General features: G+C 36.3%; 3 protein-coding genes across 3 annotated transcripts; all 3 read left to right on the top strand.

Annotated features, from left to right (window-relative positions):
• Positions 1-492: 492 nt before the first annotated feature.
• Positions 493-4,042, top strand: LOC143550077 (protein trichome birefringence-like 19). Its single transcript, XM_077040811.1, has 2 exons — positions 493-1,042; positions 3,059-4,042. The coding sequence occupies exons 1-2, from the start codon at positions 515-517 to the stop codon at positions 3,860-3,862; spliced, it is 1,332 nt and encodes a 443-aa protein (XP_076896926.1). The 5' UTR covers positions 493-514; the 3' UTR covers positions 3,863-4,042.
• Positions 4,043-13,321: 9,279 nt separating this feature from the next.
• LOC143550073 (glucan endo-1,3-beta-D-glucosidase-like) lies at positions 13,322-15,898 on the top strand. Its single transcript, XM_077040807.1, has one exon. It carries the CDS (start codon positions 13,721-13,723, stop codon positions 15,896-15,898), a length of 2,178 nt encoding a protein of 725 aa, XP_076896922.1. The 5' UTR covers positions 13,322-13,720.
• Positions 15,899-20,725: 4,827 nt separating this feature from the next.
• Positions 20,726-23,244, top strand: LOC143550072 (uncharacterized). The gene is made up of 9 exons (XM_077040806.1): positions 20,726-20,899; positions 21,275-21,392; positions 21,487-21,581; positions 21,673-21,798; positions 21,885-22,005; positions 22,085-22,169; positions 22,256-22,369; positions 22,450-22,489; positions 22,938-23,244. Exons 1-9 carry the CDS (start codon positions 20,726-20,728, stop codon positions 23,088-23,090), a joined length of 1,026 nt encoding a protein of 341 aa, XP_076896921.1. The 3' UTR covers positions 23,091-23,244.
• Positions 23,245-25,696: the final 2,452 nt, after the last annotated feature.

The following is a 25,696-nucleotide window of genomic DNA, read 5'->3' as shown; positions in this document are numbered from 1 at the left end:
ATTGGGTGGGTTTTGGGGTGTTTGTTTTGTTTTGAGCGACTTTTTTTTCCTTTTTCTTTAGCATAAGTGGTCGTAACGATGTGTCTAGCGACTTGCTAGCGTTTTGAATAGAGACTTCTTTGTTAATCGTTAAAAAATATATATATTACGCAATAATTTACCCTTTTAAAACGTTATTAAATTTGTCTTTGATTCGTTTATTTCTATTTTTTTAATTTATTAACAGAACCACATAATAAGTACAAGATTTGCTACCCACATCATTTATTGTTCCATTATTTTTTTGAATAACGTCTTTCCATAATCAACCAAGAATATTATTAATTATGTCACACATAATTAAATTGTATAAAAACTTAAATAAAGATTTCCATAACATAAAATAGAAACCAACCCACCACCTTTTTTTCGGGACTTGTACATCCCCCCCACCCCCTTTTTCTCTCACATGATATATACATATACAAATATATGTAATCTCTGTGTGCGTCTCTCTCTGAGTCTCTCTCTCTCAATGAAGGTGACAGGGGCTCATGAGCTTCCTCATGGGAAGAATATTAACCATCAAAATGCTACAACACTTAGAAGCACATCCAAAACTCTATTACTAGTAACCCTAACACTCATCATCCTCACAGTTGTACCTCTTTACTATCCACTCCACCGGTACCCATCAACCACCCATGCTTCCACCACCGTTGACTCCACCACCTCGCCGGTGTACCACCCTCAAGATGAACTCATCACCATCAACGACAACCACCACAAATGCGATGTGTTTTCCGGTGAGTGGATACCCAACCCGAATGCTCCATATTATAATAACATGACGTGTTGGGCGATCCATGAACACCAAAACTGCCAGAAATATGGGCGACCCGATTCGGATTTCATGAAGTGGAGATGGAAACCCGATGGGTGTGATCTACCCATTTTCAACCCGTATCAGTTCTTGGAGATTGTGAGAGATAAGTCTTTGGCTTTTGTTGGTGATTCTGTGGGTAGAAACCAAATGCAATCCTTGATTTGCATGTTATCCAGGGTAAGTTTATCTACATCATTCATTACTTTTTATTTTTTGTAATTATCAATATTTTGTAAAATTAATTTATTTAATTGAAATTATAACCTTTTTTTTTAATTTACTTTAAGATTTTATTCTTTTAACAATTTGTTTTATTTATTCATTAAGGGTCTGTGTAGTGTCAGTCAATTTGTAAATATATTATTGGTGACAATTAGTTATATGGTAAATTAAAATCATTTTTTAATACCCTCATTTCCAATTTTGTACACGGATATTATTATATTCCATTATATATATAGGTGGTCATATTTAGGTAGGGTGGGTATTGACTTTAAGATGGTATCGGTAAAAGAGTAGTTTAAACAAGTATTTTTATAACATTTAATTTCTGTTAACCGAACGTTACTTAATTATTTTATTTTATTTATATTATATGTGTGTAAAGAAAATAAAATAAAAGAACAAAATACGTAAAATGACAAATGAAGAATAGACAAAAGGAAAAACAAATTTGAACTCATTATAGTTTTATAATCCAAGTGTTTAGATGGCATCTTATGCAAATTATGCACATGGGTGGGCCCGAGCTTACGTGGATTATATATGATTAACATTTGGTCCTCATTTTTTTAGATCTTATCATCAAATTTTCATCTCAAGAGTTTCATCATAATCATTTGACATTCAAATACCTTTTAACTAGTCCTTTCATCACTTTTATGATTAGTTGTTTACTTGTCTTAATTACTAAAATTCCATTTTAGGCGGTTTGGTAATGCTGAACCAGTAAGGTAGCCTTTGAATGGTTCGATATCTGAAACTTATTAAAATGCATCGTAATTATTAAGAGGTGTTATTTAGGTGAACCAAACACACTAGTCTGCCAAATAAATTAATTTGATCATCAATAATATACATAATATATATTATGTAATACATGTGTGTATCTGTATGTGTGTTGGTTTTTTGGTGTAGCGGTTGAGTGTTGAGTGAGGAAAGTAAGTAGCATAAAGTAAACACATTTTGAAAAAGAAGAGTCGTGAAATATAATTATCCGTAACGAATTTTGTCTTTTTATTATTGTTTTGTTTCAATAATTATTATGCTTCTTTCAAATTTTATGGATATACAAACAAATATATAAAAAAGTTGATAGTTTGTATATGATTAAAATTAACTTAACATTAATTATAAGATAAAATATAATTAATATAAATAGCATGTTGTGGTGACAATTAGAAAATATATCTTAAGCAAAGATCATAATAGATAATTAAGTTTCGGTTATCTTACTCTCATACATAAATAGCATGTTGTAAAATTGGTACGTTTGCATGTAGCATTAGGTTTCACCTAATATCATATTTGTAACATATCTAGAATTTTTTTTAAAAATAATCTAATACGCGGTCCTTACCTGAATACCATCACGAACATTTCAGGTTCGTCTTCAGGTTCAGGCTCGTTTGTCATCTCTAATCTTAATGATGTATATATCACTCTTTATAAAGGAATACGATACCTTTTTAGATATTTTCCTTTAAAAAATAAATTTCTATTTTACACTAGACAATATTCTTATCAAGTTCCAATCAAAAGACTTTTGTAAAAGTTTGTTTGGATTGATATATGATATGTCTTGTTATTTCAAGGTCCATGTCACACTATTCAAATAAAAAAGAAATTTCAAAGAAGTAATATATATTTTCACATATGGCGATAACTTACCCTATATAATTATATTAAACATATAATGAGTTTTTTTAATTAAATTTGTAGCATATATGAATAAATATGACAAAACTTATGATTAGCTTAGAACTTTATAGATCTGGATTACATTATATAAATTAGTTGGTGACATTTTGAATATAATCTTGCTGGCAAACATGTAGTCCATGTCTGTGTGTAGTGGATTTGTTTATCAAATATTAAAATTAATTTAGATCTTATCTTTTATGTATTTAGCGTTTTTTTAATTTTGAACCCATTATTAAATTAATTTAATATTATTTATTTGAATATTTCCAGGTTGAATATCCTATCGATAAATCAGCAACAAAAGACGAGAACTTCAAACATTGGTACTATGTGTCGTACAACTTCACTCTAGCCACATATTGGTCACCCTTTTTGGTAAAAGCCCAAGAGGCTAGTTCAGACGGGCCGACCCACACGGGCTTGTTCAACCTGTACCTAGACGAGTTTGACGAGAAATGGACAACCCAAATAGATGGTTTTAACTATTTGATCATCAACGCGGGCCACTGGTTTTGGCGGCCCGCATTGTACCATGTCAACCGCCAGGTTGTTGGTTGCAGATTCTGCCAGCTAGAGAACATCACTGACTACCCAATGACGTTTGGTTATAGAAAGGCGATAAGGACAGCGTTTAACGCGATCAACAGCCGAGGAAAGTTTAAGGGGATAACGATTTTAAGAACGTTTGCGCCGATGCATTTTGAGGGTGGAGAATGGAATAGCGGTGGAGATTGTGTGAGGAAGATGCCATTTAAGAGTAGTGAGATAACTTTAGAGGGTATTAACTTGGAGTTGTATATGACACAAATAGAAGAATTTAAGAGGGGTGAAAAGACGGGGAAAAGTAAAGGTTTAAAGTATAGGCTGTTGGACACCACGCAGGCCATGTTACTGAGGCCAGATGGGCACCCAAGTAGATATGGACATTGGCCCAATGAGAATGTAACATTGTATAATGATTGTGTGCATTGGTGCTTGCCTGGGCCCATTGACACGTGGAGTGATTTCCTACTTCATACTTTGAAGATGGAGGGTTTAAGATCAGCAGAAGAGAAATCACACACCAAAGGATAGGCCCATATAGAAGTTGTTGAATATTTACTTGTCTTCATTGTATTTGGTTCCATAATTTTGTTACTAATATTATTAGAGGCTTTTGTAATGCCTTTTATTGAATATTTTGGATATGAAATTTGTATGTAAGTTGATTGTTTCTCTCCCAATGTGGTATAAAAATGGCTATTTTTGTGAGTTCCATCATTCACCCTCTTATTTATTATATCCATAAAGTATATATATATATATATATAGCGTTATAGATGACCACCATATGCATTACTAAATATTTTAATCTTGACGCAAAAAAGGATGCACAAATAATAATAGATGAATTCTCTTTATATGGATTTTTCTATTCTACGGGTTTTTCGAATTTTGAAATTACAAACTGAATTTAAAAAAATGAGATTAAACCATAAATAGACATATAATCATGCTAGTTAATGATTTAAGCTTTCTAAGCGTAAAAAATAGTACTGAAGATTGACGAAATTGAAGAAAAATCTTGATTGACGAAATGGGGCATTTAAATCAAGGAATTTAGGTATGACAGTTGGGCCAAACCGTCTATGGTTCTTTGCCACATTATCTTGTTCATCGAGACTTTTTGTCTGTTGGTTATAGTCCCCGTAACTCCATTCCTAGCCAAGTTACGTTTGTTTAAACTTTGGGCCTTTTACGCGGTATTTCCCATCGTCAAACTGATCGAGTCTACCAACTTTGGGATCAACTCCTCATCAAATCTTGACTCTAGAGAGGTGATTTTATCTTATATGAATCAGATCGATAATATAAAATAATAACAAAATATGCATCCTCAACCATCGTTCCAACACATAAATATGCCCTTAAAGGCCTTTATCAGCTCACTTGTAGATCGACACACGAGTTTTAGTGATATAATTATATTTAAGCAGCATATGGTCATGATCATGTGCTGGGAAAGCAACTGCAGATGCATAATAAACAACAGGTTACCTGTCACCTCTTTTGTTGGCTAGTCTTCTTCTTCCATGTCATTTTCTCTATGTTGTCTGTCATTTCAGTTTCTTTGATCTGCCATAATTGGCTGCTGCATATGCAAAAAAAGTTAAACCAACATGCCCATGAACAGTCTGTTATTCATGTGGATAATTACTTTTTTAAAAAGTTGAATTGTCCTCTTCTTCTGATCAAACGATGTTGGATGTCATGACTCATGTCATTTTATATATATATATATTCCTTATGGTTCATGTTCTGATGCTGACTCTTTACCCTTCAGGATAATTAGCTAGTACATATAATTGAGTGACAACTCATGTAATAATCACTCTATCAATCAATGTGGTCTTTGTGTCTGTTTCCTTATGTAATAAGAATGCAAGTTTTCAATTATTATTACAATTATTCCAGTATTAACTTTATAAGATGCAGCATTTCTTCGGGCAGTGTAAGTTTTCGCAGTTGTGCCGGCCTGCAATAACATGCATCCAGTTGGTTAGGCAGGTTTCAGGTTAGAGGGGTTGACGGCAGAGGCGGATCCAACGTATTATGACGGTGGGCCGGTGCCCACTGTCCGGCTACGAGAATGTCGCGTTTATGGGTATGGATTAGTATAGTTTGACTCAACTATCAGTCCGTGCCCACCGTCCGTTACTGTCATCGACGGATTTACAAGGAGATCCTTACCTTCTGACGGCCAGCGCTGAGCTGTCCGACAATACTGTGAAAACGTGAGATAATGGGGAAGACAAAAGAGTGCAGAGTTAATACTTTTTTATTATTCAAGTTATGTTATGAATCCTAATCTCTCTCACTTCACTCTCTTTGTTTAAACTCCAACGCCATAGATGGGTTCCATCGATCTGCTGAAAACTTCCTGGTATCATATACTAAAAAACAGGTTATTTTCATTCTTCCTTTTGTTTTCGTTATCGATTTTGACAATCATAAATTCTGAGCCTAATTGTAGTTGACAAAAAATGGCCGTTCGGAATCCTGACGTGGGATGAGCAAGGTTGGTTTCTTTCTGTTGTTCAATTACCAAATTGTGATTCCACGGTTGTCTTAGATTTGAGGCGATGGTCATTGTTTTGTTGATGGCGGTGACAGATTTATTATGTGTATGCGGTGTTGTTGTTTTATGGCTGCCGATTGGTAGTTGTTTACCTTGCACATCTGCTTTCTCTCTCTATATGTTGTTGCCAGCGGTTTTCTGGCCGTTTATGGCAGCGACGGACGGCGATCGGTGGTTTGTGTTTCTTCCGTTTTGCCTGGCAATCGGTGTGTTCTCTGTTAATTTGATCGTCGACGTGTAGCATCGGTAAATCACTAACTACTCATCGTTCTTATTTGTCATGGGTATAGTGGATACCGTTCTTAGGTCAAATGAATTACATTATTTAGCAACGACATCTGAATTTGTTCTTGCAGTTGATTGAGGTCCCAATTTTGATTCTGGTATACACTTTCTTTCGAAAATGAACAAAGACGAGTGGTTTATTGCTAAAAGTAATTCACTTTTATACGGACACGAGAGCATCTATTATGTAAGTTTTGATGTTCTTTCAGTGTTAGTATTTTTATATGTTGATCAAATGGAGGTTCTATCTCTGTATATGTGAGCTGGTGTGGGGGTGTTTGCAATACCAGTGGCATAAATACAACCCGAATCGACCCCTTAAGAGATCAAACATTTAGAGAAAATCGTCAAGAGTTTGACCCATTCGAGATATTGTAACCTGAATCAAGCCGTTAAGATGTCAAACATAACCCAGATCAAGCCGTTAGAAAATAAATTTTAGCACGACTCCGAACCGTTAGATAAACATACCTGAGTTTGACCCGTTAGATAAACCTTACCCGACTTTTTCTAATTTTTTTTTGCAATATAACTGGGCCAACAAAACTTTTTCGGTGTAAACAACCATATGAAGATAACGCTTTCTGATTCTCTTTGTCGTGGAATTAACAAAGTGAAGTGGCAAATTGAAGGCATACAAACTTCTTTGAAACACATTATTAATTATTATTATATAAACTAAGATTCATGTGTACTAGGCCCGTTTAGATTGTTAGACACCCTAACATGATTTGTTCTCACATTTTGCCCAATCACTCCTGATCTTATAAATGGTGACAGTATTCCTTGGCATTCAAGAAATAGTGAAATACTAATTGTATGCTGGGCATCATCATCATCGTCGTCGTCGTACTCAGTATATCCCACCAATAGCAAAGCTATAGTAGGGTCTGAGGAGGGTAAGATGTAGACAGCCTTACCTCTACCCCATAAGGATAGAGAGGCTGCTTCCGGTGAGACCCCCGGCTCGATAGTAGTTTTGCATCAAGCCTTGGACAAAAGGCACATAGCACTCAATCATCGGGACACCGGCTGATCGGTGCATGTACCCTTGTCTTTCGGCTATCAACGCCACTACATGATGCCTGATTAATCGTCCGTCACTTTTAACGTTATTTTCACGAGATTAGTAAAATAACGTCAAAATTAGTGCAATTTCACTTTTGCCCACCCGAGGGTTCACACATATATACATCATACGTGCGCACCACAAGCAGGGCTATGCTGGGCAAAATATTAAAAATATTTAATATGAAAATTACATATTAGTTCTCTGATTGTAATGATATAATGCATTTTATCCAGATCATTGTCATGCCTATGTCAATACTGAACACGGTTTTGTTCCTGTTGATGATCATATGCAAGTAAATACAGTTTGTTGCTGCATGTGTACATGGGGTATCATGTAAATGATAATACCATGTTGTTGAACAACTCAGTGGAAAAGATCCATGTCCTCAATCATTTGACCGAGGTTACCTCATGCATCTTGCGATCAGTATGGTTGAAATGCCGAGGTAAACGTCTTCATTTCGTCTATCCACCTCATGATTATGAAACCAGTTTGAAAATGGTCACCTAGGTAATTTGGTTACCGTTGGGTTGACTTAAAACACTTTTTGTCATTTTTTAAATTCATTATGTGATTTGTGGCATTGCCCAATTCTGAACTTTGCAGCCTCATGTAAAGGTAAAGCCAAAAAAGAAGAGTCTTATGACTTGCAGGAGCAAAAATTGTGTGGATGTGGGCTTTGGTATTGTATTTGTAAGGACTAAGGTCAAATTTGAAAGGGTTAATATGAGAATGGCAATTTGTGGTTGTTTTTTTCTGTTGTAAATTGTAACAGGTGTGCAAACGCCCATCTTGAAATGGTGCGATTATGTCATGCCCATTGACATAATCCCATTAGATTTCATTCATTCATTTAATGCCCATTGACATAATCCCATTAGATTTCATTCATTCATTTAAATCGACCGCAACCCCCCCCCCCCCGGCAACGCGGGGGGTCAAAATACTAGTTGTATTATATTGAGAGCTTATTTTAGTATCATTACACGTAAAAAAAAGTCTTTATTGGAATATGATTTTTGACCCTCAACTTGTTATTAACTACATTTACTAAAGACAGAATTACAAATTTTGTCCTTTAAAATAAGACGAATTACGGTTCGTGTCCTTTTCTAAGTTTCTTTGCAGGCGGTGTACTTTAAACTTTTTTTTCCTACAAGTTATGTCCTTTACGTGAGAAGCATGTGAGGGTAGTTTTGTCTTTTTGCCTACCCTGCAACAACTTCTTCTTCTTCTGTTTCTGTACCTTCACTAACACCATCACCTGCCATCACCCTTCCTCAACCATCACCCAACCTTAACCACCTGCCACCATCGAATCTAGCACCACCATCCCTAACCGTTCGCCACCGTCGCATCAAGCACCACCTCTCCGATTTGCTTCTAAACTAAGAACATCAGAAGTTCCATTGAACCTCCGATTCACTTATTTCCCCGATTCACTGTTCACTCCGGCGGCGTTGAACACGTGGGTTGGGTTCACGGCCGCGATGTCGGCGACAAGGGTTTCGCGAGACTCGAGGCGGCCGGAGCCGTAGGTGTAACTGATGTCCATTTCCAACGCTTTCGCCAACCGGGTTTTATCCCTTTTGCAATTCCTTAAGCTCTCACCATCAACACCCACAGTTGGATCATCTACTGACATCATATTTAACGCCGTTAACATGATCAGATATAACCACATCTGTTAGGTTAAGTGGGATAATCATAACATCTTACCGGAAAATCGGGCTAATCATAACATCTTACCGGAAAATCGGGCTAATCATAACTCCGGCCGGAATTTATGGTGGCTGGAGTTAGGTTAAGTGGGCTAATATAACCAGATCTGTTAGGTTAACCCGGATCTCAGATTTGTTAGGTTAAGTGGGCTCGCCGGAAAATCGGGTTAGGTGACTGTAATAGGCGATGGTAGGGGTCGGGTGGAGAAGGTAACAGGCGATGGTGGTCAGTGGAGGGTGATGGTGTGTTGAAGACGGGGTTCGGTGTCGTGGCGTTGTTAGGAAACGACCGGAAAAGGGTGAGCGAGGTTGTTGCCCAACTGTTGCCGGGTTTCTGTTTGGAAACCCTAGGTGAAGGTGGTTGGTAGCGGCGGTGTTCTGGTGGCCGTGAAAACCCCAAATTGCAATCAGTGTGTTGTTCCATTTGATTCAACTTGGGTTGTCTTGGGCTTGGGAGAATGTTATATATATTTTCTTTTTTTTTTTTAATTTAAAGATACACTAAAATTACAATTATGCCCATCACATGTCTGGCACATGTCATACTTAACTGAGTTTTTCTAACCCAGTTAGCGTAAATGACATAATGTGTAGGAAAAAAATGTTTAAAGTACACCGCCTGCAAGGAAACTTAACAAAGGACACGAACCGTAATTTGGCTTTTTTAAAAGGACAAAATTTGTAATTCTGTCTTTACTAAATTAAATTAAATTGTGAAACATATAATAACAAAAGAGTAAACCTTTGATTATTATCAACTACTAGTAAATTCGTGAAACATTACAAACAAAAAGTATATGGTTACTTTTCGATTAAAAGTTTGGGGTTTCGTTATTGGAGCTCATAATAGTGAACGGTTTTTGTTGATAGTGTGTGTAACAACTAAAGAGGTGGTCTAAAATGCAACTTATATATAATATGTATTCTAATTTTTAAGGAGTTATGTATAAAATGACAAATTTGCCCTCTCATGTGCCTTTCTTGGAAGTTCATTCTGCCCTAGGCCTTAAGATGGTTGGCTGACCCTGTTCTCTTTGACCCGAGCTATTTTTTACCCGATTCATTTTGTGCCCCTCGTAGCTAAATTCTCTGGCCCCGCCTCTGGTTGACGGGCTGGATTCTTAAACCCTAACCCGACCCATATATTTGTTTGTGTATTGTTGTGCCAAACACGTTTAAAATTCTTGTCGTGTTTCAGATTGACACGCTTTATGCTCATTTACGAATATGAATAATACCTTGTGACTAATTAATTAATGACTCCGACTCATATGAAACTTTTTGGTAATTTTTGTTATTTTAATTGTTTTTCTTTATAATTCTAACTCATTCCCAACTAAGAAACTTGGATTTATATGATTAGCTCGAGATTAGAATAATCGAATGAGAACAATTGTATAACCAATAACGGGCCGTTAGAACAATAATAAAATTGTTAACAGTGATAATTGTTTGCCTATTACATTAATCTTTTCCCATATAAACTGTTACAATCAAATCTCCTATTTTGGAGATAATATGTAGTTCAAAATAAACATGATATCTTCCTAAATATACAGATTCAATTACGTACACCCTCGTAGTCGAAGAAGGAGAAGCTGGATGCTGAGGCTGGACTGAAAGTAATTAAATAATATCCGCGGGAGGCATTTGGTAAAGATGTTAGGTATCTGGTATCGAGAGGGTAAATGTAAAAATCGAACGTTGCCCCGGTGTACTTGTTCACAGGCGAAATGAATGTTTAGTTGATGTGTTTTGTGCGTTGATGTTGGACCGGATTATCTGACAAATAGATCGCGCTTATACTATATGTTATAACCCGTTTAATAAATATCTGGGTTTGATATGACCCATACCCTGTGAATTCGGGTCAAATGCATGAGAAGCTTCCATTTAAAAATTAAGCAAATCTGGTGACTCCAAAAAAAGGGGGAACAACCACATCGCGACACGTATGATTTTTTTGTTTTCGTTTATATATATTATAGATAATCTTATAGATAGTCCTGAACATAGGGTAATGAGTCAATTCTAATTGGGTATCGTGTTGATAAAAGACATTTGATGAAATTTTGTTAAGATTTTCTAATTTATTTTCGTTTTTCTGATTTTGCTATGGACTTTGCTACAGATTTTACATAACTAGTTTTAAAATACTTTTTTTTGCTACGCATTTTGCAACAAATTTTGTGCCAGTACTTTTATTTTCTCAAATTTGCTACAAATTTTGCTACGGACTTAGCTACGGACTTGGCTACAAATTTTGCCAAATTAGTTTTATTTTATTTTTTAATTCTGCTACGCATTTTGCAATGAATTTTGTGTCAATGGTTTTAATTTCTCAAATTTGCTACAAATTTTGCTACAACTTTTACTAAAATTTATTTTACAACGCTTTAAATATTCACTTTCATGATTTTGGTACGAACTTTGCTACCGGTTTTATGAAGTCATTTTTACATACTTATTTTTTTCAAGTTTGCTACAGATTTTGCTACATTTTTTTTCGCAACGGAATATCCGTAGCTAACTCATAGCAAACTGTATCTATAGCTAATCTGTAGCTACTTCGTAGCAAAATTGGCGACCAATTTTTTCCGCAGCAAAAAATCCGTACCAAATACTTATTTGTGTAGTAGTGTCTGTATATGAGAGTGGCATGTGACAGCGGACGACAAACTTCAAGGAATAGATTTCGGAGCCAACAAATTTCTGCTACAGCGTTGGTTATGCCCCGGTATTTGGCATCACAACTATAGCGGGAAATGGTGGGCTGGAGTTTAGACGACCAAGAAAGGAGATAAGGTATACACAGTAACCCGAGGGGGACTACGAGTGTCCAGACAACCCACCCAATAGGCATTAGAGTAGGCACGAAGTGTTAAAGACCGAAGCGGTCCAAGGGTGAGTGCGTATGATGAAGTAGCATGTATATATTGGATGATGCGGTGAAGCTAGAGCATCCCAATGAGTGAAAGTGGGGGCATGCATATGAGTGCATATCTGTTGAACGGCTTATGATATGTCCGGGCAAGTAAACGTCAATTATTGTAGTGCCCCGGCCAAACTACGATAGAGAGTGGGATCAGTAAACGAAGTCCTATCTTGAGCGCTTATTTTGAGTCTCGACAACTGTAGGGACGGTCCGAAAAGAGTCCATGCTGGCCTGGTGAATTATGTCATTGGCGTATGTTTGTTGCGATAAAAAACATTTCATTACCTCGCCAAGTAACGTGATGCCAAGAAAATAACTCAATGGAACCATATCTTTCATTGCGACTTCAATGGCTAGATTAGCCATGAGGTTGATGTGTGGACATGGTTAGAATAATGCCGTCCAACATAAATAAGTAGGTACGCCATACCACGTCCGTTTAGGTACCCAAATAATGACGTCAGTGAAACGTTGGTACCGTGCGTATGGTGCAAGGTCAACCTACATTTTTATGAGTGGTGTTACATGGTTGACCCGTTTTTTAAGTGGACCGTGTTCTTGTTTGTCATGCTTAATAAAACAAGTTGTGTCAGCTGACCCAAAACTTGTTTCTTATCATGTTCGTGTCGTTTCAGGATTTGCCGCCCAGCCTTAACCCATTTCTCTTTCGACTAATTCTTTTATTCCAATCATTTGACAGAAAAAGAACATTATGTTTCCTAATATGTATAGCCTCATCATATCACTCATGTCATTGTTTCATTACTTCTACTTATTTTAACATCATACATAAGACTCCTATCATATATATGTCAAATTCTTGATAATTTCAAGACTATATACATACATTTCTTAAACTTGCAAGCTGTGTAATCAATAGAGATTCAGTCTGAGTCTAATAGTAGTACGTTCTCGCCTCTCACATATATACATATGCTTCTTCGATCAAAGAAAAGAAGGTACGTTACAAATCAAGAAAATGATCAAACCGAAGACAAGAATTAAAGTTCATCTTTTTATTCTCTTCTTGACGTCTTAGTTGGACTTTTATACATAGTAACATCAAGACCCTTCGTCCGATCAGGAAATGAATCACTAACGGGTACATTGCAACAAATCAGCCCATTAGCGTAAATAAATTCTATATTTAAAATACTCTTTTATCAGTTTATGGCCATCTCATCTTGGGCATCTTTATCATGTTATTAAGATTTTATGATAGTCTCACTTGTAGAAATTAGTATTCCTTGAATTGAAGGCAAGATTTCCTCATATTCAACTTGATTGACAGGAATACTTCTCTTTTTATATAATTTTAAATTTTGCTTGACTCACCATCAAAGCACATAAAAGAACCCATTCACAATTATGCCTTCCTTGAAATATTCAACCATATTTTCCTTTAATACACTGCTTATAGAAGTGCCTTCAAATCATCATCCCTCAAACATGATTCACTTCTAATCCAATCCTCCCTTTTCAAATTGCCAAAAACATTATTATTATTATTATAATGTTCTTCATCCCAAATCAAAAATCCGATCAATGAACGTATAATCCATACCAAACTATCAATAAACCGTTATAGTTGATTGGTTAGTCATCCGATCAAATTGGCAAAAGCTAATGTTTTGTGCAACAACTCAACCAGCAAAAGCCTAAAGTTAAGTTGTTCTTTGAATTAATTAGTTTTTGAAAACTAAATCTTTGAGTGAAGGATTCAATTTCCATTTTGTCATAGTATATATTATTAAACTATACCTATAAGTAACGATCCATTTGTCTAGTCCCTATCAACATGGTTAATCTAAAGAAAATTGGGAGAAGAGTGGAGAGAATTATCACCAAACCCTTCAAAAAACCTCCAAGAAAACCTTCTATAAAACCACCATCACCTTGCCCATCTCCACCACCAGAACCACCACCACCCGCCACCATGTACCGCCGACCGACCCATCCTTTCATGTTCCCTGAATCCCAATCCACCGTCCTCCCGGACCCCTCCCATTACTTCTCCCCTCAACTCCTCTCATCCCCTCTCCCCACAAACTCATTCTTTCAAAACTTTGTCCTCAAAAATGGCGATCAACCCGAATACATCCACCCGTATTTGATCAAGTCATCTCCTTCATCTCTTTCCATGTCTTACCCGACTTTATTCTCCTCCACCGCTTTCACATATCAAATCTTCAACGCGGATCTAACTATCTACGCGGTGGACAACCCCGACCCGAATCAATCCCACATAATATATTCATTTAATGATCTAAGTGTCACTTTAGACATTCCAAATTTAAGATTTTACCTCGTTAGAGGCAGCCCATTTTTAACATGTCAAGTCATGCAAAGTGTCACACTCTCCATTTCAACTATTCATGCTATTCTTGATTTTACCCCAAATTCTTCAAGAACCAAATACAAATTTAATCTCAACAACGGTCAAACGTGGGTGTTGTATTCATCTTCACGTATTGATCTTACACATGAGATATCAAAGATCACATCTTTACCATTTTCAGGCATAATTCGTATTGCAATCGTCCCTAATTCCGACCCAAACTTCGAACCGGTTCTTGATCAATTCAGTTCTTGTTATCCTGTATCCGGAGAAGCTATATTTAGTTCGCCATTTTGTGTTGAATACAAATGGGAGAAGAGAGGATGGGGTGATTTGTTAATGCTAGCAAACCCTCTTCATCTCCGTCTTCTTGATCATAGTTCTTCAAACAAGATTCTAGACGATTGTAAATACAAAAGCATTGATGGCGAACTTGTTGGTGTTATCGGTGATTCATGGGTTTTGAAAACCGACCCGGTTTCAGTTACGTGGCATTCGATCAAAGGAGTTAGAGAAGAATCATACCCGGAAATCATTAATGCTCTTGTGAAAGATGTCAATGATTTGGATTCAACTTCAATATCGACAACATCATCGTACTTTTATGGAAAGTTGGTTGCTAGAGCAGCAAGATTAGCGTTAATCGCTGAGGAAATCGGTCAAGTTGATGCAATGCCTAAAGTTCTAAAGTATTTGAAAGATATGATCCAACCATGGTTAGATGGAACCTTTAATGGGAATGGTTTTCTATATGATAAAACATGGGGTGGAATAATAACAAAACAAGGGTGTCAAGATTCGGGTGCTGATTTCAGGTTTGGGATATATAATGATCACCATTACCATATCGGTTACTTTCTTTATGGAATCGCGGTTCTAGCCAAACTAGACCCGGTCTGGGGAAGAACATATCGACCTCAAGCTTACTCGTTAATGGCGGATTTCATGACATTGGGCAGAGGCGGAAACACGAAGTATACTAGGTTAAGATGCTTTGATTTGTGGAAGTTACATTCATGGGCTGGTGGTTTGACTGAATTCGTGGATGGTAGGAATCAAGAAAGCACGAGTGAAGCAGTAAACGCTTATTATTCAGCCGCATTGATGGGGTTAGCGTATGGAGACACGCATCTTGTTTCGACAAGTTCGTCGCTTTTAGCCATGGAGATCCATGCAGCTCAAACATGGTGGCATGTAAGAGAAGAGGATAGTTTGTATAGTCAAGATTTCACACGTGAAAACCGAGCGGTGGGTGTTTTGTGGGCGAATAAAAGGGACAGTGGGTTATGGTTTGCTCCAGAGGAGTGGAAGGAATGCAGATTGGGTATTCAGGTGCTGCCATTGTTGCCGATCACCGAGGTTTTGTTTTCGGATGTGCGGTTTGTGAGGCAGCTTGTGGAGTGGGCTTTGCCGGCGGTGAATAGGGAGGGTGCAGGTGAAGGGTGGAAGGGGTTTGTGTATGCATTGGAAGGGGTTTATAAGAAGGAGGTTGCTCTTGAAAAGATTAGAAAGTTGAGTGGGCATGATGATGGGAATTCCATGAGTAACTTGTTGTGGTGGATTCATAGTAGAGATGAAGGTGATGAAGGTTATGAGGGTGGAGGCAGGCATTGTTGGTATGGTCATTATTGTCATTGAAATACCAAAGGTTATGTTATATACTTATGTGTGTGTGTGTGTGTATGTGTATGGTATATGTCAACATGTTGTAAATATTTTTCGATGAAAGTAACATTTATCTTATTCAATTTAATTTTCTTTTCTTGGATAAACCAAATAATCTTTTATGGAATTATATTATTTCATGATAATGAGTTGAGTAATAATATAGGAGCTTGAATTCATGAATGGACTTTGCATCAATAAGTATCGAGTTTCAACTATAAATAAACAATCTGCCTATATAAGGTTAAAAAATAATTCATTATACTATACGATACCTAGTGTAGTAATGATACGGTAACTAGAACTATAAAGAGAGTAGATTTTGAAAGCTTCATACCTTCATGCTCTATATATCACAAGCAATAATGTATTCATAGGCGGATAAGCTTAAAAGACATTAAGAGGGATACGGTTGATCTTAAGTGGCGGTTAAATAGGAGATCTAAACTGAAAGTACTAATAGAACCAATTAGTGTATTATTTTATAATTTTATTAAATTGGAATTTGAGTTTGTGTTTCGTAATTCTAGATTCCTTGTTTTCTATAAGCCTTCGTAGGATCTATTTGTTTTCTGTATTAGTTTTTTTGTTTAAATAAAAACTAGAAAAAAGTCAATCATTTGTGATCAAATTCATGTTCTTGTTCTCTCCTGGTCTAACAACTGGAATCAGCACCTAACGATCTTAGGCTCTTGTTCTTTATAGTTTTCAACATGGTGATTAAAGAAACTGATTGAAGATGATCACACCAAAGAATAGATACAAGATTAGAAAATGCAAATTGATAGCATAATAGCAAGTTGTATGAGGAATCAAAAAGTTGAACCAGAGAAACTACAAACAATGGGCGACATGCATCCAATCGTATCTTCAAGGGCAAGATATTTGGTAGGTAATGAACTACACTAAGAATAGACAACCCACAAACTATATTGACGGTAGTACTGGAAAGTGGTAGGTGAAAGTGGGTCATGCGATATTCATCGTAAAGACAACAATCGGAGATTAAGTTCTTAATCACACTCAAGAACTCGAATACCTAGCTAAAGTAAACGTGAAATACGCTTGAAACCTTGTTCATGGAAAAAACGATGTCTAATTGCAATTAGTCAAAGGATAACCAATGATGGTCATGTGGTTTACAGGCATATCAATTTGTGTCCCTCTTTTAATTGTTGTTACTGTTGACGTCAAAGATGAAGGCATTTCTGTAATCTTGCACCAAACCTCATTTTTACCCTATGTGTTACTGTGTTTAACCCCACCCAATGTTCTTCCCTCCAGCAGCTCCCGTTGATGATATTGTTCTTCCTGTATGTATTTGGTATATTCTTTTTCCACGACTTCTTATCTTGCAACGTACACACTTCCTTATCGACTTTGCCAACTTTAGGATGATTGCTAGATGGTGGTGGCGGACATACATAGAGGGCAGCTACCCCTCAACTTTTTAACGGTAGTGTAAAAAAATTTAATTTTGGCTGGTTTTCATGTTCCGTTACCTCTGAAAAAAATAACGTTACCCCTATAATTTTAAGCCCAACCAATTTAAGTTTTAAACTCATCAAAAGCTCAAGCCCAAACCAAAAAACCCAATAACCTAACCCAACCCAAACCAAACCAAACCAAACCAAACCAAAAACGGTTCACTAATCCATTTACAACAGTAGCGCCGCTTCATAATTCTGAGTTCACTGCTTAACACCACACCACAACGTCGGCCTCCACACCACACCACAACATCGGCCGCCGCCTCGCCGGTCACTCCACACCACAGTGCCGGCCGTCGGACTACGTCTACACCGTCGGACGACTCCACACTAGTCACCACAATCCATAGCCACCGCCCACCTCTCCATCTTTCCGGTAAGATTTTTCGTTTTCTTGTTTAAGTTAGAATTAATTTGGGATTTAGGGTTTATGTTTAAATTGGAATTGATTAGGTATTTAAGGTTTATGTTTAAATTGGAATTGATTATCTTTTAGTTTTATGTGTAAATTGCCAAATTGGAATTGATTATTGATATTAGGTTTTTGTTTCAAATTTTGTTTAGGGAACTTTGATATTCGGTTTTCGGTTCAAAATTTGTTTAAAGAACTTTGAAGATGAGTAAACAATCTCTTATTAGCAACATTTTTAAACGTCAAAGAAAAGAAAACGATGACATCAGTTCATCACCAAGTTTAAATATTCCAACTTCAAGTTCAAGATGATAAAAAGCCTACTACTTAATTAAAACCTAAAAATCCAACTTAAATAACCGGGTGAAAGCACATGTGAAATGCGTTACCAAGTGCTGATACAAAAGAAACGGGCAACCAAGCGCCCGTACGCGTCAAATGGGTAATCGGGTGCGGTACATACCATAGAGGTAATCCGGCCTTAGGGATGGCAGGGAATACCCGATACCCGACATAATTGGGACGGGTTTTACCCGTCCCATTAGGGTATGAGACGGGCCTGGGATTAGTTTTTAAATTTTTCGCGGGTCTGGGACGGGTCTGGTATTTCTAATATACCCGATTACCCGATAATATGGACCCGTTTACACGATTATATACCCGATATAATTATATACACACACACACATAGTAACAATAAAAAAATGGTATTTGTGTTCAATTGTCCTTTGTGTGTCCTCAATGAATATTAAAATTATAATATATATATATATATATATATATATATACATATATATATATTGATTGTATTACATCCCGGCACTTACTCATCCTCTATAAACTACGTAGATCTTTTTTTATATATTTTTGGTATAATATTTTTTTGTTGAATTGAGTGTATCATGAAACTAGAAAAATAATTTTTTTTGTGTTGTATTTTCAAAACCCGATGGGATTTGAGTCGGACATACCCGACGGGTATTTTTAATAAACTAACGGGTATACCCGAAACCCGTGGGTATACCCGATAACCGATGGGTATTTACTCGATAAATACCCGACGGGTCTAGGACGCGGTTTTATAATCGGATCCGGGTCTAGGAACACCTAGACCCGTCCCAAACCCGACCCATTGCCATCACTATCCGCCCTAGTATGCTTGTAACACGAAACCGGGCCCGATACACAGAACACGTAACCAGGTGTTGTACGAGAAAAACGCATTACCGAGCGCTAGTGCACACCAAACGACTATCCCAGGACAGCACAAGCATTATGCGAAATAGGGCATGGGACTCGCAAAATACCTAACTAGCCGCCGGTACGCGCAAAATCCGTTACCGGGTGCCTGCACTCACGAAACTAGTAAATTTTTTTTCTTCTAATGTATGGTTAATTTTTTTTACGTTATCACTGAAATTGTGTTCTAGATCCGCCACTGCTAGATGGTTGTCTAAATACAAAATACAAGATACAAGATGTGAATAAACAAAAAAATGTTAATCTATAATGTATATAAACGAAAACATAAAAATTTAATGTGTCTCAATGTGGTCTCCCCCTTTTTTTGGAGTCACTATATTTGTTTGATTTTTAAGTGGAGGTTTCTCATGTATTTGACCCGAATTTACGGGTATGGGTCTCATCAAACCCAGATAATTTTCTTAAACGGGTTAGAACATCTCATTTAGTTAAAAACCAATCTCACTAAATATTTGATATAAAAATACTATATAAGTAGGGATATACTAAAAATTAATATATGATTTATTTAAAAAAAGATATATATAATTTATAATTAAAAAACCGATTTTATAGTAAAAAAATAAATGGGTCTTGGGTCTCATCATACCCATATAGCTTTAAACCGGGTTATAACATCTCATTAATTTGTGAAACAATTTATCATTAAACCATAAGTATATTATTAACTTTCATATAATAAAAAAAATAAAAATTCAAAAAATAAATAAATATTAAAAACAAATAACATAAAACAACACCCGTAATACGGGGGGATAAAAACTAGTATAATATTAAATAGTGAACAAATTTGACCATTAGAAATAGAACCATTAGAGGTTTTCATAAGACTATACGAAATGCACGACTATTGAAAGCTAAATACAAAAAAACAAACAACATTTAGTTATTTCATAACACAATCTTCAATTTGTACCTTCCATAGCTTTGGTTTTTGAAAATTTGTTTTTCTTGTGAATAGTCCTAACCAAATCAGGGATTATTCTTTCACATCTAGGGCACGTGAGAGCATCAACCCATCTTATCTGTCAACAACTCCCTTTATGTAATGAAATTAAAAAATCGAACTGAATTAAGACATTCAACTATAACAACCTGCTACATGCAATCCTAAAACATCAACCAGGTTCAACAACATTCAATCCTAAAACCATATCATCCAAAATTAACATAAAAAATTATAACAAACATTGACACAACACAAGAATCGTTGGCCAGGTTGTGTATCCATCTTGGAAATTCGATAGCACGTAGCTGCACCACATGAGCAAATCAAATACGATACATCGTTCACCTATAACCTCGATCTCGTAGATGAAGAAAATGAGAACCGTGACATATTGGGTATGAGTGAGAACGATGATCCCTCAATCACCACATGAGATTGCAAAGGAAGTTAAGACATGTAAATTTAGGCTAATTTAATCAATTTGTGTATCAATGTTGAAAATACAAACATAAATAATTAACATTATTATTATTATTCGGTTCAAAATAGGAAGATAAGCTTAGAAACAACCCGTTTTACCACCCGAATACCCAAACAGGTCAAGTAATATATATTTTAGCCGCAACCAACCGGTTATCAAGGAAAGGAGAATCTATCTCCGAATAAGAGGAGAGACCAATCCAAGCATGGGCGACGATCAAGATCCGCAGAAGTTGAAGAGGATTGCAGCCGCTGCCTACGACTACGACAACGATCCTCGTTGGGCTGATTACTGGTCCAATGTCCTCATCCCTCCCCACATGGCTTCTCGCTCCGATCTCATCACTCACTTCAAACGCAAATTCTACCAACGCTTCATCGTCCGTACTCTTCTTCTCTAATTGGTTTTTAATTTCATTCTGATCTTCAACTTAGGGTTTTACTTTCGAATCTGAATCGTACTGTTTTTATTTAGGCCTCAGTAACAAGTGTCTCTTCTCTAATATTAATTGTTATCCTTTTAGCTTCTTTGTAGTTAGGGTTTTTGTTGGTCTTTTAAAACTAGGAAGGGTATCAAACGGACTCCGATTGAACTCGAACTAGCGCCATTGGACTCTATGATATTAGATTTTAGGCTTTTATGTAGTGATGCTAGTTTCGGTTTAGAATATCTCCCTGGAATATGTTGTTTACATTATACATTGTGCTTGACCAACTTTATTACACTGATCTTAAATATATATCTTGATGTTCAGGATCCCGATCTTATTGTGGAACCAATGACTACAAATAGTACCTCAACACCTACAAGATCATCCACGACGTCATCGTCAACATCATCTGCAAGCGAACGTAGGCCACCTGCAACTTCAGGTACTAATATTGGATTCTTGGGTACTAGAAATATATATTATAAAGACGGCAAATCGCGTGTTTTATAATTTTTAACGCGATGACATCATTGTAGGGTCCACTACAAGATCCACTGGGGCATCACAGGCTCCAAGTTCAACTCCTTTGCGCTGGGACCGACAAACGATTCAGTTTTCTGTCAATGCTTGGGTAATGCATTATTGCATTAAATTCATTTTTTAGTGTATGAATTTGAAGATTAAATATATAATCAGAGTATTAAGTATGTTTATCTCTGCAGGTTCTTGTTGTGGCTGTGCTTGCTATGTTCCCACTCATTCCTAAAAGCCTTTCTAACAGGGCGTATCGACTATCGTTTATGGGGACTGCATGCTCCTCACTATATTCACTCTACTCTCTTTACGGGGTAATGTTTTCGACTCATAAAAATCATTTTTTCTATTCTTGAGTATGATTATTTGACGGTGTAATATTAATGTCGTTCATTTGCAGAAACCGAGAGCATGGAATATGCAAGAAGTGCAAGTTTGGCTTCAATCAATAGTCACAGCAAAGGACTTCATCTATTTCATTTACTGTCTCACTTTTGTCACCTCAAATCTTCGCCTTACATGTTAGTTGCTTATAAGGTTTCGTACATACTTGCACATTATTATTTTTGTTATTGATTTCAGTAATAAATTCTTTTGCAGTTGCTTTACTGCCGATTGTATGCCGAAGCTTAGAACACTCTGCAAAATTCACTAGGCGAAATTTTGGGCGTTCTTCCTTGTATAGGTAAATATTATTTACATTATCTTTGTTGTAAAACAATGCGATCGTATAAATGATGTTAAGTTGTGTTTTATTTATTTTTTATTCAGGAAATACTTGGAAGAGGTCTGTGTTTGGGTGGAATCAAACACGACGACACTCAGCATACTGTCTTCGCAATCTGAGATTGGAGTTGGCTTTCTTATGATTGTCTCTCTTTTATCGTAGGTTATCGTGTTTTTATAATCTAAAACAAAACTATTAATGTAAGCTGTTGTTTTGAATTTATTATTTGTAAATGCAGGTGGCAGCGTAACATAGTACAAACTTTCATGTATTGGCAGGTTAGTACATTCTTTTAATTAATTGGGTTAAAGTAGTTAAAAGAGTAGGGTAAATTACAGGTTTCATCTTTTAACTTCAACAGTACAAAAAACGTCTGGAAAGCTCATATGTTGTCACACCTTTTGTTCTATTCACTAACTTTTGTTAATTTTTTCAGTTAGTTTTTTTAAAAATGACCATTTTGCCCTTACAACTAGAAAAGATTTGTGAAAAATACGCATTTTGTTTTTAAGCTGTAAGTGCAAAATGGTCATTAAGATCAGTTTGTGGAAATGACGAAAAGTGTGACAACATAGGGAACTCTAGTGGCGTATTTATACTTAGTGAAGTTAAAGGACATGATTTGTAGGCTACACCATACATAGAGGACGTAAACTGTAATATACCCAAAATAAAGTAAAAACGATGAGGTACATGTATTAAATAATTTGAATTATTTTGTGGCAGTTATTGAAGCTCATGTATCATGCGTCTGTTACCGCTGGTTACCATCAAAGTGTGTGGTCTAAAATTGGGAGGGTGGCTAATCCAGTCATCAACCAATATGCTCCATTTCTTAATTCACCCATCTCGGCCATACAACGGTGGTGGTTCAGGTAGTGATGGTGTTTTCATGGAGAATCAATGATGAGAATAAGGATTGATATAGAACTTAATGCTATGTGTACTGTAAGTTAAATTTAATCATAACTTGATTGCCTTCAATGGTGGAGATGATCTTTGATGACTTCATACGATTTCAAGTTCTTAAGCTGGAGATTTATTTGATGTTTTGTTGCTGTTTGAGCTTTAGTAACAAATGCATTATACTGCACTTTTCGAAATATGATTGGCCGGATCACGTCACATGTTGCAGCACAGATTTGGTCTATCAAATCGCCCTGTGACCAAGTGTTGTGGCAGCACAGCATAACTAACTGCGCGCTCAATTACTCGTCTTCTAGTGATGATATTTTATAGCCGAATGCATTTAATTCTGTCAACTAAGATGAATATTGCACTTCCCATCCACAAACTTTTACTCCACATGACCATTTTATAGGCAGTGAAACACAAAGCATTATCAAGTGTAAATTAATTTTGATAATGATTTATGTTGAATTGTAGCGTAGTACAATAATACTTTTCACCAACACTATCATTTATATGATGAATCCTGGATTAAGCCAATGAGTCTAATGACAAGATAGTCAGCTAACTTCTCTGCAAAATCAGGAAAAATGAGTCCGATGACTTGAATTATGGATAAAAACACACTGTTATTAACTTGTTGGCAAAATCAAAACCGATTGTCAACCAGGAAAAGTTTTGAAATGATCGAGAGAAACCAACAAAAAACATTATCAAACAGAAAAGCATAACAATAAATATAAAAGCAAATCAGTGTACCTTCAAAGAGAAAAGTCACCATTGACGATTTGATTGAAAATCGCAACCAAACAACTTTGATGTAAGATTTTGATTCACCTAATCACAACATAAGACCAAGTGTTATGAAGTCCCAATTCCCACAACACCTTCTTGGCGCCACTAACCTTCCCTTCTCTCGCCGCTTCTTTTATGTGGTCCATCTCCATTTCAACCAATCATTTTTCTTTAATATCTCGGTTAACTAATCCCCTCCATTAGACCAAGCGTAGTAGAGAGTTTTGGGAAGCGTTTTGGCCCAAAACGTTGAGGAACCCCCCACCCCTGACGTTTCCGGGCTTCAAATATTTACCCGACATTGTGTACACAAAGTAGATGAAAAGGAGGGTGGGTCCCAATGAGTAAGAGCAACCAATTTGGGGGGGGGGGGATTTTGGAGTTGTGGACAACACTTGGTCTTACACTTGTTTTTTGAGTTTGATTGGTTAATGTTCCATTGCCTACATGGCTGACACCGTTGCTGTGTCATAACATTACATTTTTTTTATTAATTAGCATATCCACAACACTTAACCTAACAACTTCAATTTAGTTATAAAGAGCAAGAATGCAACAGAAGTTCACAGTCTGAACTTTGAAGTTCAATTAAACATTCAGACAATTAGTACTAGTAACATGATCTTTGATTGTACCGAAGAGACTTTCTACAAAAACATAAACTTTCTGTCGTTAATCAAGTGACGACACTTTACTCGAGCACAAATGCTACATGTGCCGCTCATCATTAATGGATTGTTTCAAATGTTAGACCCTATATGATAACATTAAGGTCGGGGTTCAAAGCCCTTGTTTTACCTAGACAACTAATCTTGCTTCTAAATTATTATCCTCATATAAATCTAAGGTGAACCAAACCTCTTAAAATTTTAACTCACCTTCAAATTTTTGACCTATTTTAATAACTAAATACCACTAAATTAAATTTTTTTTTTTGAACCTCCTAACATAATAATAACCCAATGAGGTGAGTGATTGAACCATGTAAGCTCAATCGTACGGCCAAAAACATCTAAAATCACCCAATCAATCATATTTTTATTTAGCCTCGTTGATTCCTGTTGACACCCAAATGACCTTTCGTTCATCTTTACTCCTCGACTAACCATACCATACCATACCATACCAAGATCCCAATACACAACACAACCATCTTTTTCCCCCAATCCAGGTAAACCCTAGTTTCTTCTTGAATCAATTTCGAATATTATTATCTCTGATTAAAAAACATAGAACCGAGATAACGATTCGAATGATTTTTGATTAATTAGTTATGTTCCAGCTGTGTTACTGCTGCATTTGTCTGATTAGTTATTCACTTGCTGGGAATTAAGTGAATAGCAGCTGTGCCGTCAATGTTTATGAGTTTGTAACGAAACCCTAATTTTTAATTTGGGTTTTTAGGGTTACGGTTAGGATTATGCTAGGAGCTGATTGTGTATTGGGTTTTTGATGAGAGTTTTTATATGTGTAATTGCATGTAAGTGTTTAATTTGTAAAGATTTGCAGCTGCGAATTGGTGTAAAATTATAAGTATCTAGATTTCATGCTTAATTGGTTTTTTTTGTATACAAAAAGTGGTAATTTGAAAATTGTTGTAGCTGTTTTATGCTATCTTTTATGAGAATTGAACGAATTGAATCTGGTGCAGGACATTTGAGTAGAATTTGTTGAAAAACAAGATGAAAAGTTTCCCCGATTTAGAGAATATTTATGAGTTTTTACGGAAACCCTGATTTATTTATAATTTAGGCTTTTAGGTTTGGGTTTATGCCAGAAGA

Source organism: Bidens hawaiensis, unplaced genomic scaffold, assembly GCF_021521415.1.
Source record: "Bidens hawaiensis isolate Kalapana, Puna unplaced genomic scaffold, B.hawaiensis_p1.1 tig00015920_1, whole genome shotgun sequence".
NCBI lineage: Eukaryota > Viridiplantae > Streptophyta > Magnoliopsida > Asterales > Asteraceae > Bidens > Bidens hawaiensis.
The sequence above is the reverse complement of the archived record's forward strand: the minus strand, read 5'-3'. Positions and strand labels throughout refer to the sequence as shown.

What these genes read in the sequence shown, in the direction of transcription:
- LOC143550077 (XM_077040811.1), top strand. Translation starts at nt 515, where the DNA reads ATGAAGGTGACAGGGGCTCATGAGCTTCCTCATGGGAAGAATATTAAC. An exon ending in TGATTTGCATGTTATCCAGG is followed by an intron (nt 1,043 to 3,058) that starts GTAAGTTTATCT and finishes GAATATTTCCAG; the next exon opens with GTTGAATATCCTATCGATAA.
- LOC143550073 (XM_077040807.1), top strand. Translation starts at nt 13,721, where the DNA reads ATGGTTAATCTAAAGAAAATTGGGAGAAGAGTGGAGAGAATTATCACC.
- LOC143550072 (XM_077040806.1), top strand. Translation starts at nt 20,726, where the DNA reads ATGGGCGACGATCAAGATCCGCAGAAGTTGAAGAGGATTGCAGCCGCT. An exon ending in TAGGCCACCTGCAACTTCAG is followed by an intron (nt 21,393 to 21,486) that starts GTACTAATATTG and finishes ACATCATTGTAG; the next exon opens with GGTCCACTACAAGATCCACT. An exon ending in CACTCTACTCTCTTTACGGG is followed by an intron (nt 21,799 to 21,884) that starts GTAATGTTTTCG and finishes GTTCATTTGCAG; the next exon opens with AAACCGAGAGCATGGAATAT.